This window comes from Mastacembelus armatus, chromosome 11 (assembly GCF_900324485.2).
Source record: "Mastacembelus armatus chromosome 11, fMasArm1.2, whole genome shotgun sequence".
Classification (NCBI taxonomy): domain Eukaryota; kingdom Metazoa; phylum Chordata; class Actinopteri; order Synbranchiformes; family Mastacembelidae; genus Mastacembelus; species Mastacembelus armatus.
In genome coordinates, this window is record NC_046643.1 from 5,050,173 (window position 1) to 5,063,977 (window position 13,805).

The 13,805-nt window shown below is 40.3% G+C and overlaps 1 protein-coding gene across 4 annotated transcripts in view; it reads left to right on the forward strand.

Annotated features, from left to right (window-relative positions):
- Nucleotides 1–12,665, forward strand: part of col22a1 (collagen, type XXII, alpha 1) — a 59,507-nt gene extending 46,842 nt beyond the window's left edge. For all 4 annotated transcript variants that reach the window (XM_026300826.1, XM_026300825.1, XM_026300827.1 and 1 more), the window contains 8 exons: nt 7,501–7,572; nt 7,671–7,706; nt 7,802–7,846; nt 9,441–9,620; nt 9,749–9,815; nt 9,937–10,119; nt 11,427–11,504; nt 11,626–12,665. In XM_026300826.1, coding sequence (XP_026156611.1) covers nt 7,501–7,572; nt 7,671–7,706; nt 7,802–7,846; nt 9,441–9,620; nt 9,749–9,815; nt 9,937–10,119; nt 11,427–11,504; nt 11,626–11,819 — 855 coding nt within the window. In that variant the 3' untranslated portion in view covers nt 11,820–12,665. The remainder of the gene's footprint in view (nt 1–7,500; nt 7,573–7,670; nt 7,707–7,801; nt 7,847–9,440; nt 9,621–9,748; nt 9,816–9,936; nt 10,120–11,426; nt 11,505–11,625) is intronic.
- The last annotated feature ends 1,140 nt before the right edge of the window (nt 12,666–13,805 follow it).

Genomic DNA, 13,805 nt, shown 5'->3' on the forward strand with positions numbered 1-13,805 from the left:
GCAGGGCCTCCTCAGCATCCTCTGACCAAACCTTCACATACCTCTTGGTAGCAGACTGTTGTCTTACTATGGGCTTGTATGTTGGTACTAGATATATTAAGTTGGTCTGATCCGCCAAGTGGGGGGAGGGCTGAAGAGCTGTATGTCTCCTTCACATTGGCATAAAGGAGATCAAGAATCTTATTTTCCTATGTTGCACAGTCCACATACTGTTTGAAGTTGGTCAGAGTTCCCAAAATACTGACATTGTTAAAATCCCCATTAATTAGTATAAGGGCACTGGGGTGTTTTGTCTGGAGACCAGAGACTGTGTGGATGATGTCACATGCACTCTGTGCTGCAGCTGATGGAGGAATGTAAACAGTCACAACAATGGTGTGTGAAAACTCACGGGGCAGGTAGTATGGCCTCAGTCCAGTCCAACCACCAACAGCTCAATGTCTGGAGTGCAGATGCAGTCCTTCACTGTTCCATGTCCAGGGTTTCACCATTTGGAGTTAAAAACAGAGAGACCACCTCCTCTTTTCTTGCCTCTCTGTTTCCCTCTGTCCGCTCACACTAGTGAGAACCCAGGCAGGTCAAGCGAGCTGTCCGGTATATTTTCATGCAGCCAGGTCTGGGTGAAGCAAAGCAAGCTACACTCTCTGTACTCTCACTGGCTGCTAGCTAAAGCAGAAAGTTCATCCACTTTGTTGCAGATTGACCTCACATTCCCCATAATGATATTTGGGAGAAATGGTTTGAATCTCCTACGTTTTTCTCGATGCTTCACTCCTACGCCTCCTCAGGCCTTGGGGGATTTCAGGTTTTATACCAAGAAGCAGACTTGTTCCCTTGAGAGCTAACAGTTGTTCCCTTGTATAGATGCCTTTGCCACAGAAACATATATTTTCTGAACCACTTTCCATAATCTCCACAGGAATTAGGAATTCATCCATTATCAGAGAGAAAGCATAGATCTTGTCTTGACTTGGATTAACAGATGATAACTCAGCAAAAAACAAACAGAGGAGCTGCTGTAACTGGCTGCCACCTAACAGGTGCCATTCTAGAACAAAGAAACAAATAAACAGCAGCTTTAATAGTTATTCAATTCAATTCAATTCAATTCAATTTTATTTGTATAGCGCCAAATCACAATACAAATCATCTCAAGGCACTTTACAAAAACTAAAACTAAAAACCCAACAATTCCCTTATGAGCAAGCACTTGGCGACAGTGGAGAGGAAAAAACTCCCTTTAACGGAAGAAAAAAACCTCCAGCAGAACCGGGCTCAGTTTGGGCGGCCATCTGCCTCGACCGGTTGGGGTGAGTGGATAGAGTGGATAGAGCAGAGAGAAAAGAACAGCAACAATAAACAACAAATAGACACTGCAAGTTGGTGGGGCCAGTAACTGCACATCAGCGATAAACAGCTCCAGGACCAGGGACACCTGCAGAAGGTACAGAGAGAGAGAGAGAGAGAGAGAGGGAGGGAGAGAGCACAAACTAGGGGAGAGAGAGAGCACAAGGTGAGTAACATTCAATGGTGGAATATACATGAGGTGGGAGAGAAGGGGGGGGGGTTAGGGTAGGGGAGCTCAGTGCACCGATGGTCCTCGGGCAGTCTAGGCCTATAGCAGCATAACTAACTAAGGGATGGTTCAGGGTTGCCTGAAGCCAGCCCTAACTATATGCTTTGTCAAAGAGGAAGGTTTTAAGTCTAGCCTTAAAAGTACAGAGAGTGTCTGCCTCCTGAACCCAGGCTGAGAGCTGGTTCCACAGGAGAGGAGCTTGATAGCTAAAGGCTCTGCCTCCCATTCTGCTTTTGAGAACTCTGGGAACCACAAGTAGGCCTGCACTCTGAGAGCGAAGTGGTCTATTGGGATAATATGGTACTATGAGGTCTTTAAGGTATGAAGGAGCTTGATTATGAAGGGATTTGTATGTGAGAAGAAGGATTTTAAATTCTATTCTGTATTTTACAGGGAGCCAGTGAAGAGAAGCCAATATAGGAGAAATATGATCTCTCTTGCTAGTTCCTGTCAGGACTCTGGCTGCGGCATTCTGGATTAATTGGAGGCTTTTTATTAAGATATTAGGACATCCAGATAGTAATGAGTTACAGTAATCTAGCCTTGAGGAAACAAATGCATGGACTAGTTTTTCTGCATCATTTTGAGACAGGATGTTCCTAATTTTGGAAATGTTGCGCAGGTGAAAGAATGCAGTTCTAGAAATTTGTTTTATGTGTGAGTTAAAGGACATGTCCTGGTCAAAAATAACTCCAAGGTTTTTTACAGTAGTGCTGGAGGCCAGGGCTATGCCATCTAGAGTAGCTATAATTTTAGAAAAGTTATTTCTGAGATTTTTAGGCCCAAATATAATGACTTCTGTTTTCTCCGAGTTTAAAAGTAAAAAGTTACTGGTCATCCAGGCCTTTATGTCAGTTAGACAGGCTTGAAGTCTGGTTAACTGGTTTGTGTTAACAGGTTTAATAGATAGATATAACTGAGTGTCATCCGCATAGCAGTGGTAATTAATAGAGTGCTTCCTAATGATATATCCTAAAGGAAGCATGTACAGGGTGAACAGAATCGGTCCTAGCACAGAACCTTGTGGAACTCCATAACTAACTTTTGTTCGTGTGGAAGGTTCATCATGGACATGAACAAACTGGAATCTGTCTGATAAATAGGATTGGAACCACTTTAACGCTGTTCCTCTGATACCAATCACATGCTCCAGTCTCTGTAATAAGATGTTGTGGTCAATGGTGTCGAATGCTGCACTAAGGTCTAGGAGGACAAGTATCGAAACAAGTCCATTATCTGAGGCTAAGAGAAGATCGTTGGTAACTTTCAACAGTGCTGTTTCTGTACTATGATGTGCTCTAAATCCTGATTGGAAATCTTCAAATAGTTCATTCCTGTGTAAGTGGTCTGATAGCTGCTTAGCAACAGCTTTTTCTAGGATTTTAGAAATAAATGGCAGGTTGGATATTGGTCTATAATTAGCCAAGACTCCTGGATCAAGACTAGGCTTTTTGAGTAAAGGTTTGATTACTGCAGTCTTAAAGGCCTGTGGTACGTAGCCTGATACTAGAGATAAATTTACCAAGTCCAATAAAGATGAGTTCATTAATGGCAGGGTGCCTTTAAGCAGTCTAGTCGGGATGGGGTCCAAGAGACACGTTGATGATTTCGATGAAGCAACTACTGATGTAAATTCAGAGAGATCTATAGGAGAGAAGCAGTCTAAACATAACTGAGGTCCTACAGATGATTCAAGAGCTACTGTAGTAAAAGATTCATTTATTGCAGGTATAGGAAGCATCTGCTGAATTTTATCTCTAATAGTTGTGATTTTATTTGTAAAGAAACTCATAAATTCATCACTGCTGAGAGCTAAGGGAACACTGGGCTCAACGGAGCTGTGACTTTTTGTCAGCCTGGCTACAGTGCTGAAAAGAAACCTGGGATTGTTCTTATTTTCCTCTATTAGTGATGAATAGTATGCAGTTCTGGCTTTACAGAGAGCTTTTTTATATGTTAGTAGACTGTTTTTCCAGGCTAGAAAAATTTCCTCTAAGTTTGTGGAACGCCACTTCCTTTCCAGCCTTCGTGATGCCTGCTTTAAGGTACGAACATGTAAATTATACCATGGGGCTAGTCTTCTCTGAATCACTAACTTCTTTTTCAGAGGGGCTACAGAATCAAGCGTTTCACGCAGTGAGGTTACAGCGCTGTCAACAACATGATCAATTTGGTAGGGAGTAGGATTAAGGCAGCTGCCCTCCACTATGTTTATACTTGGCATAGATGCAAATAATCATTTTCTTAAATTTATTAACAGCGTTGTCGGATAAACATCTGCTGTAGTGGAATTTTCTTCCAGACGCTGCATGATCCATCATTTTAAATTCGAAAGTTATTAAAGAATGATCTGACAAAACAGGATTTGGGGGAAAAATTATTAGATGTTCAATTTCGATGCCATAGGTCAGAACAAGATCAAGGGTGTGATTAAAACAGTGGGTGGGTTTATTAACGTTTTGAATGAAACCAATTGAATCTAATATAGAATTAAATGCAATGCTGAGGCTGTTATTTTCAACATCTACATGAATGTTAAAATCTCCCACTATAATGGCTTTATCTGATCTAAGCACTAAATCAGACAGGAAGTCAGGGAATTCAGTTAAAAACTCTGAGTAAGGAACAGGTGGACGGTACAAAATGACAAGTAGAACTGGTTTTTGTGTTTTCCAGTTTGTATGTGAGAGACTAAGAGTGAGGCTCTCAAATGAGTTATAACTGTTCTGAGGATGAAAGTTTAATAATAAGTTTGAGTGGAAGATTGCAGCTACTCCTCCACCTCGACCTGTGCTTCGAGGAACATGATAATTTTTATGACTGAGGGGGGTTGATTCATTCAGACTGACATATTCATCCTGCTGTAACCAGGTTTCAGTAAGATAAAGTAGGTCAATTTGGTGATCAGTTATCAAATCATTTACTAACAGAGATTTAGAAGAAAGGGACCTAATATTTAATAATCCACATTTGACAGTTCTGTTTTTCTGTTCAATAAGAGAAGTGGTCTTAATTTTTATTAAGTTTTTATGAATAACTCCTCTTCTGTTAACTTCAGATTTATTTGATTTATATGTTCGAGGGGCAGACACAGTCTCTATGTGGTTTGAAGGGGGCGGCGGCTCTAAGGAAACTGCAGAGAAGCGTTTTAGACTGAGTCTCTGCATCCCGGTCCCCACCCTGGATTGTCAGGCTTGTCAGTTATGTACTTGCTTGGCTTGTGATGTTATTTTTTTCTGTACTTATCTCTAAAACTGTATTTAATAATTGTGTCAGTGAGTTTAGCATGCTCTCATTCATGGACAACTGGGATTTGACTGAAAAATTAGAAACAATTTATTTTTCTTTCATAATCCTTATAATGAGAGTTGGTTTAGCCAGATTTCCCTGTATGCTGTCTGCGTTGTCTCTAAGAGCATAACAATCAAATTTGGAGGAAAAGAGCGAAGAGACATAAATGTAATACTTGTTTTATCTTAATGTTAGGTGTAAATGTAAGAAAGAAGCCATCATGTAGTTAAATTCCCTGTGACATTAGGGATTATGGATTTGTTGGGTTTCTATGTAAAGTGCCTTGAGATGATTTTTGTTGTAATTTTGTGCTAAACAATTTGAATTGAATTGTAAAGGGTAGGTGCTACAGTAGGTAATGATATTTTCAGTCCACTACTTAAGGTGTGAACCCAAGACCACTAGACTCAGCCAGTACACAACAATACATTACAGGTTTAACGTGTACCTAGCTATTTCCTTATGAAGACAGGGACAGCTCTCTGACATGACATTTTAGCAGGGCAGAGGCCTTTTGTGCACACTCAAATTAGATTACCATTTTCATGGGAATAACTTGTAACACATTTCCCAGGGATCTGATCTCAATTTCTAACAGAAAACACTAAGTTGGAGTTATTAGTAAATTAGTTATTGGTAAATTCCCTCGAGCAAAATCATTGCAGACATACAGAAAAGTGTGCATGAGGGCTCATTTAGAAAAAGAAGATGTCACATCCTTTTATGGACAGAGAAGATTTTTTTAGTAACTCCATTTATAAATGGATCTTAAGTGAGGTGTGGACTCACTGGGACTGTACTGTAGATGAAGAGGGAGACAATGCACATGTCATCATGAGAGATTTGTTACAGAAATAAAGTGCAGTAGATATGGATAGTGAGAGATCTCATGAGACATGTTAGACGAAAGTTTTAATTTGACATCACCCACAAAACAACATATTGCTCCGTGACTCCTTGAAAGGAGAACTCTAAGGCTGACGCTATGCAGTCAGCTGTCAGAGAGGAGTTGATATCAATCAGCAGAGGGAGAAGATCATCAGAAATAAGCTGGATGAGGGTGCAGTGCAGGAACCAGATGCACAGAGGATAGAAGAGGATATCTCAGTGCAGGATGAGGGTATTTAGAGGTGCAATCAGATATTGCCATAAATATTATCACATTTATCATGTAAGACGGTGTAGTGAGTCCAATGAAACAGAAGATGTAGAAGATGATTCTTTTTAAGAATATGAATTTGTTGAGACAGAAAAAGGGGAAATGAAACACTAGTTGATATTAGTAACATTCTTCCTCTGTGGTCGCCATAACCAGCTCCATAACAGGTCCTTGTAAATATGAATTTTAATCTTTTCAAGCTGGCATGTACCACCACAAGACTGGTTAATGAGATTTTTATCCAGGGTACTGCTGTTTGTTCATAAGAACTGCAGCGCAACATTAATCTTGCTGAATCCTTAGTAATGAGGTACAGAATACAGGTTTTTAGAATACAAGTACAGACTGACTGACTTACTGACTGACTGACCATCTTGCTAAGTCATGACTGCACTGCTAAACATGACACACAAGTGGACGACATGACCATTCTAGGTCTCATCCTAGATCAGGATGAGACTGCCTACAGAGAAGAGGTCAGGGCACTAACCAGCTGGTGCAAGGACAATATAACCTTTTTCTGAACGTCACAAAAACGAAGGAGATGATAGTGGACTATAGGAGGCAAAGGGTTGGACACTCCCCTATCTACATCAATGGCGCCGAGGTTGAGAGTGTTCCTTGGCGTCAACATTACAAATGACCTTTCCTGGACAACATACACTGACACTGTGGTAAAGAAAGCTCGCCAGCGGCTCTATTTCCTGAGGAGGCTGAGGAAGTTCGTCATGAAGACCAGCACCCTCATAAACCTCTACAGGTGCACCATCGAGAGCCTGCTGACGGAATGTATCACAGTGTGGTATGGGAACTGCTCCAGCCAAAGCCGGAAAGCATTGCAAAAAGTGGTGGAAACGGCACAGTACATCACTGGAAACATGCTCCCATCCATCCAGGATATATATCACAGACGATGCCTGCAGAAAGCACATAGCATCATCCAGAACCACAACCACCACGCAAACTTTTCTCTCTGTTGCCATCTGGTAGGCGGTACAGGAGCCTGTCCGCACGCACTAAGAGACTGAAGGACAGTTTCTATCACAGGCTATTAGGATTCTTAACACGAATGGATAGCTGATTGATGTAATAATTACATAACACACCACGTTTCTGGACACAAAGAACCTGTTTAAAAGTATAGCTCTAAGAAAGCTTCAGACACTCAAATCCTTGTTTTAAAGGAATGACTGCACTAGGACACATTAAATTTATTTACATTGTGCAATGCAATCTTAATGTAAATCATGTGTAGTACGCGACCATGTGCAATAACACACACACACACTCACTTATGCACATACATACACACACACACTTACATATACACATATCGTCCTAAGCATTTCATTGTACTGTTGGCCCTGTGTTGACATGCATTTGACAAATAAACCTGAACTTGAACTTGCACTTGAACTACAGTATGCAAAGTGTATGCCATGTGATGAACAGCTATGTCTCTGCTGTCATACAGGGTCTTAGGGGTGACAAGGGAGAGCCTGGCAATCCAGGATTACCAGGCTTTAGTGGGCCTAAAGGCCCTGCGGTGAGTTACTAGATTCTACACATTTTGGTCAAAGCATTAAGTGCATCTCAAGCCTATGACCAGTTGTTAGTAGTGTAAACATTTATCTTGATTTTCAGGGTCCACCTGGTCCAATCGGCCCAGAGGGAAAACAAGTAAGTACTTGCTAAGACCACTGATGACTTATAAAATATACTTTAAACTGTTAGTGGATTTCTTGTTTATATCCACTGTCTGGGGTGTTTTATAGGGAATGCCAGGCAGGGCTGGTGATCGTGGCCTCAAAGGAGATAAGGTGAGTACTAGGAATATTAACAAATGTATTTTACTTAGCTTTACTGTCCAAGTTTGTTTATGCATACAATGAATCTGAGTCTACTGTCTGGTTCTTCCAGAGCAATGTTTAGCTAAGGAAGGACAACAGTGCTAACAGAGATAAAAATCAACCCATGCAGTAGTAACTTCTATGTACCTGCTATACAAAAAGGTGAAGAAATAGATACACACCTGCGCAATAAGACTAAAATGTTGAATGATTCAAAACTATACATGATGTTCAAGCATTTGAGAGCTCAGGCAGACTACATTGAAAATACGGGCCCCAATTTACAGCTGTAATGCACCAAAATCATGTTAGCCCCGGAAATTGAAGGCAAACTGCTTGAACATGGATATAAAAGAACCTGTGAACATTTTTGGTCTGTGTCGTGTCTAATGTAACAGGGCTTTACAGGGTAGGAACTGCTAAGATTCTGAGACTTAATAAAGATTGGAGAAGGTACAAGAGCATCAGCAGACTTCTGAATACAAGCTTAAACACAGCTGCAGCAGGGAGAAATTCATCCACTAAATTCATTATTTAGTCAACCTTACAATGAGAAACAGATGAGTACAAGCTTCTGACTTGAAACAACGATTATCTGTGGAGACAGGTATTGCAGTGGCTGCTCAGACAGTGTGAAGGACGTTGCACAAAGTCAGTGTCTATGGACAGCATCCAAGAACAAAACCACTACTCACATAATTAAGTTTTGCCACACACAATGGAAAGAAATACTGAATACTGAATACTGGCAGCACATTCTTGAGTCAGATTAAACAAAACAAAAAAAAAACCAAACATTTGGAACAGATATTGAACATGGTCAGGATTACCTCAGTCACTGCATAGTGTAACCTTGAGATGAATTCAATAAGACACTGTTGGATTATTTTAAAGCTGAAGGTAGACCAGCAAAACTGCTTCAGCAAACAGCAGCTTAAAGGATCATCTTTGGTAAATGGCAGAACATCTTTAAACTGATTTCTGTGACAGGAGGATCAAATCGTCTTTCAAAAAAAAAAAATAATGGCAGGCATAATAAAAACATAAAATAATGGAATTTGTCTAATGAATGTTTTGAACAACAGATTTTTGTGCATAGTTTAATTAATCAAAGCTTTATGGTTTTCAGGTTGACTGGCTTTATTCTTTGGCTTTGGTTAAAAACTAAAATGGACAAGATTTGTACAGTAATCACTTCACCTTTTAGTGGCACTGACCAGGCAGGTCAGTTTTGTGGTATACTGTGTACATATATGTATATATATATATATATATATTTGAAATTTGTAGGTTGGCTGTGATATATGTATATATATGAATATACATATATATGAATATTTGTCACACAAGTTTGTTATTCAAGTTATTCATATATATGTTCATATATATGCATATATCTGAACATATATATGAACATTTGTTTGATGTTTGATCGTCCCTGTCTTTTCATTTGATGTGTTGTGTACTGATGAGGACAAACAATATTTCACCTCCTGATCCAAAACTGGAATCCTCATGTCCAGTGATTCAGCATTTATTCTGAAATTGCTGTTGTCTAATATAGGGTGACCCGGGTGTGAAGGGTGATAAAGGACAAGCAGGAGAACCAGGCATGCCTGGAAACCCTGGACCCCCAGGCAGAAAGGGCCACACAGGGATGATGGGCATGTCAGGACCACCAGGAGAAATAGGACCTCCAGGGCCACAAGGACCTTCAGGAAACCCTGGTCTCCCAGGCCCAAGGGTAAGTCATTTTCCATGAATAAAGTTATTAGCTTTTTAAACAATGTTTAATGCCATAGAAATATGCAGAGATTATTGAGATTTCACCATTAATAATTGAGTTCCTCATTAACATCTCTTTTATTTCAGGGAGAGTCAGTATCATTGGAGCAGATGAGACGGCTCATCCAGGAGGAGCTGACAAAACAGTTGGATGGTGAGAAGGCAGTTTTCTCTTTTTTGGTCCAACCATGTCTCTAGGTCTCAGTGAGATATTTAGTTAAAGATATCTTTCATAGAGTTCTGTGAGATTTATGGCACTGTTCTCTTGTTGCTAGCCAAACTGGCTTACCTCATGGCTCAGATGCAGCCGGTTCATTCGAAGAGTACTGTAGGCCGTCCAGGACCTCCTGGCCCTCCAGGTAAGGATGGCAGTCCCGGGCGACCTGGGCCCTCTGGAGAGCCTGGAATGCCTGGACAGAATGGAGGAGAAGGACCCAGGGGACCCATGGGCCCCAAAGGTAAGACAAATGCTTAGATTGTGTGAGAGAGTTCTGTGTGTCCTTTCCAAGGTTTCAGTTCTTTCCCTATTTGCAGAGCATATACTATTGGCCAGTTTATTAATTCCATGGATCCCACTGAACCACTGGCCATTTACACCTCAGGTGTATATTAAAAGACTTCCCCAGGGACGTAGCACAATAGTTTCAGAAACGTGAGGGAGCTTGTGTGAGACATAATTTAGGAATAATGGTTAAAACTGGGGCAGCAGAGGCCTCAATATTCTGACTGTCCCTAGTTCTTGTCAGTAAGATCCAAAAACACTGAATTCTACATTTCCTATAAGGTAGATGGATAGTGTGTTTTTGTCTCTCCTGCCTTGTATATATTATGTCAGCTCCACACCTCCAGTTGGAAACTTATCCACCCATCCATCTGTCCATTTTCTGGAACCGAGCAACAGGCCAAGTACTGTATTTCAGGTTTTGTATTTCCCAGATACATCATCCAGCACTAGTGGAGATTTTCCCAGGCCAAATGAGATACATGATCCTTCCAGGTCCTGAGTCAACCTGTGGTCTCTCTCCAATTGGACATGCCTAGAAAGCATTCATAGAGAAGCATCCAGCATCTTAATCAGATTCCAAGACAGAATCAGTGCATTGTGCTTGAGAATGGCCGGGCTGCTGTTGGTTGTCCAGGCTTCACATAACTCTTTCTGTTGCTACTAAAATCCCATGAACAGAGGCTATGGCTGAAACCTTACTCAGCTGGTAAATTCAGAGCTTTACCTTTAGACCCAGCTCCCTCTACATTGGATAAATTAGCCTCAATTATTCACAAGACCCCAAGACACTTATGGTAAATGGTCTAATATATAGTGCTTTTCTACAAGTCTCTAGGCCTAATGTAAGATTACTCAAGTCACCCAGGGTTAATCTTGTTTCTCTAGAGTATTTTTTTACTCCACAATGTTATCCAGCTGTTTTCATGGGTGACTAAACTGACTTTAATCTAAAATGAGTGGAATTTGACTTTAATATTTAATCCCGAGATAAAAGATAAGCTGTGTGTAGAGAATGATCCTGCTACAGAGACTTTCAACCTGCAGCCTGTTGTTTTCCACAGACCATTTATTTTACAAACCAATAAGTCCAAACAACCAGCAAACATATAATTATATGGCCCACAGAGGAGTGGAAAACTTAAGCTGTGTGTTGTGACCTTGTATCACCATGAACCAACTACAGTACATTTTACTGGCTATGATTGTTTCAGGTTGATTAGTAAGTGCAAAACCTATTGTTATGTTTCCCTTTTCTTCCAGGTGAAAAAGGAGCCAAAGGAGAAGCGGGAGAACCTGGTATTGGTGAAAGAGGCGAGAAAGGTCCTCCTGGACCAATAGGTAAAAATTTTACTATAGTTTTCATTCATTTTAAGTTGGAATTTAATTTTAAATTGGAATTTAAGCACTTTGTGGTGGTGTCTTAATCTCTAGTCTCAAACTGCTCCTCGTCTTGGTCTAGGTCCAGCTGGTCTGCCTGGTTATGGTAAAGATGGAAGCCCAGGACAAGCCGGAGCCCAGGGAGAGCCTGGAAACCCTGGCCCTCATGGTCAGCCTGGACCCCCAGGTCCTCCTGGCCAATGTGACCCTACCCAGTGTGCCTACTATGCCAGCCTGGCACAAAGACCCCACAACAAAAATGTCAAGGGGACTTAAAAAAGGAGAAACACAAAGAGCTTGAAATCCAGGTGTATTTATGAACTTGGTCGTGTCAGTCAGAATCAAGAACTTTTCTTTTTCAAGATAACCTCAGTATGGAGGGCTGAAGCAATATGTGCTGCCGGTCAGATTCTTGGGTTTTGTTTGTTTTTAGTATGAAGCTTGGGACGGATAGGGATTGAGCATCCTGGGACTTTTCAGATTTTATATAGGGTAAAGAGGGCAGCTAACAGGTTTTTCCTCACTTGCATCCTTCTTCTAAAGTATATATGGAGATAGCAAAGATGATGCAATTCTCTCCTCTTAAACACACCCAGTGAAAGTGAATATTTGGGAGACAGTCATTATATCATTTCATCAGTAATGATTTGAAAAGTTCATCCAGGCATTCTCCTGCCAGAATATAACATTTTTTTACCACCTCACACTGTTTTGTATCAGTTACCCTTCACAACCCACACTGTAAAATGTCAAACAATAGGTGTCAGTTACCACTCAATAAACCAATCTGTTGCCAGGGATTTTCTACCAGTTTATTAGTAATTACTCGAAGGAATAGTCTGTTTATTGTCACTGATGAGGGGGACACAGACAGCATGAGGCACACTCTGAAATACCAACAGCGATTTTCTGTGGGAGTAGTGTTAATGAGTTGGTGTGGACAGTGATGAATGACCACATTGTGCACTTCTAGCCTCTACGGTGGTAGCAGTGTTATTATGTAGCCTTGTTTTGGATAGTGTTGGCCCCACAAAACAGCCAGAAAAATTAAATAACTTTTAGAAAAAGCTCCTTTTAACCAAAACGGAATTCTGTAAAAAAAAAAAAAAAACAACAAAAAAACAAAACATATCTGATTTATTTAGATGGGAAGATTTTATTTGTGGAATAAATTGGAGGCATTAAAGATGACTTCTGTCACAAATCATATATCAGATTCTTGACAGTGTTATTTGAACGTTGGGACACATTTTGCCTAAAATGCAACAAAGTACAGATATACAATCAATAATTCTGTATGACTTTGTATCATTTCAAGGCAGATATCTAATTTTGAAATGAAAGGCACTCCATTTTTTTAAAATAAGAGTTACATTTCAGGTAATGATTTGTTACAAGCTCACACACACACTTTATACTTAATAAATGTGTCAAAAAGTGAGAAGTCGAGAGCAGAAATGTCAGTTTTAAATTTGTACATGTTTAGGAAGTGCCTCTGTTCATTCTGTCTCTGGGCTATGCATAGACTCAAACAGTGAACAGCTTTGAGGAGGTGGTATAATTGCAGCCTTTGTTCGCCTTTCTTGAAAAGCTACACGTTTCACACTGCTTTCTCCAACTGTGTCACCTCCTTTCTGTTTGGTGAAGCTTATTAAGTGCCTGCACTGTGGCAGGGCCCAGGCAGATTAGCCCTGCTCTGAAAAGACATTGCTTTTCTTATTTGTCCCCTGGAATCTCAAATTGGAGAGTGGTTTCCGTGCATCCTGATCACCACACCATTGTTGTAACCATTTCAGATTGTTTTTCCTTTTGTCCCTCATGGACCTATTATACATCTCCCCAAGCTTAAAAGTGCTGGTCATCTGAAATGTTTTCAAAAGCCTCCACAAAAGGTATCACATTTATCAGAAACATAAAAAGCACAAAAATAAGCACAAGAGCATATGAGATGAACATCTTTAAATCAAATAACACTGAAATCTTAAGTGAGCTTCCACAGACCATGAATATGACCTGCCGGTCAAAGATTATCACCATGTTGTCCTTTAGTACTTATCTCTTGTTCTGGTTATCTAATAGGTAGTTATTAATGAAGAATTCCAAGCTGTGGCTCATCCATAACTTCAATATTGTTAAAGTAGATGAGAATTTGTATCTTGCCGAATATTTTACAGAATAATTTAGGCTAAAGCAAGGCGATGCAGTTTTTAAAAGTAATTTGATTTTTCCATCTTACCAATAAAAAAATGTATAACAATGACC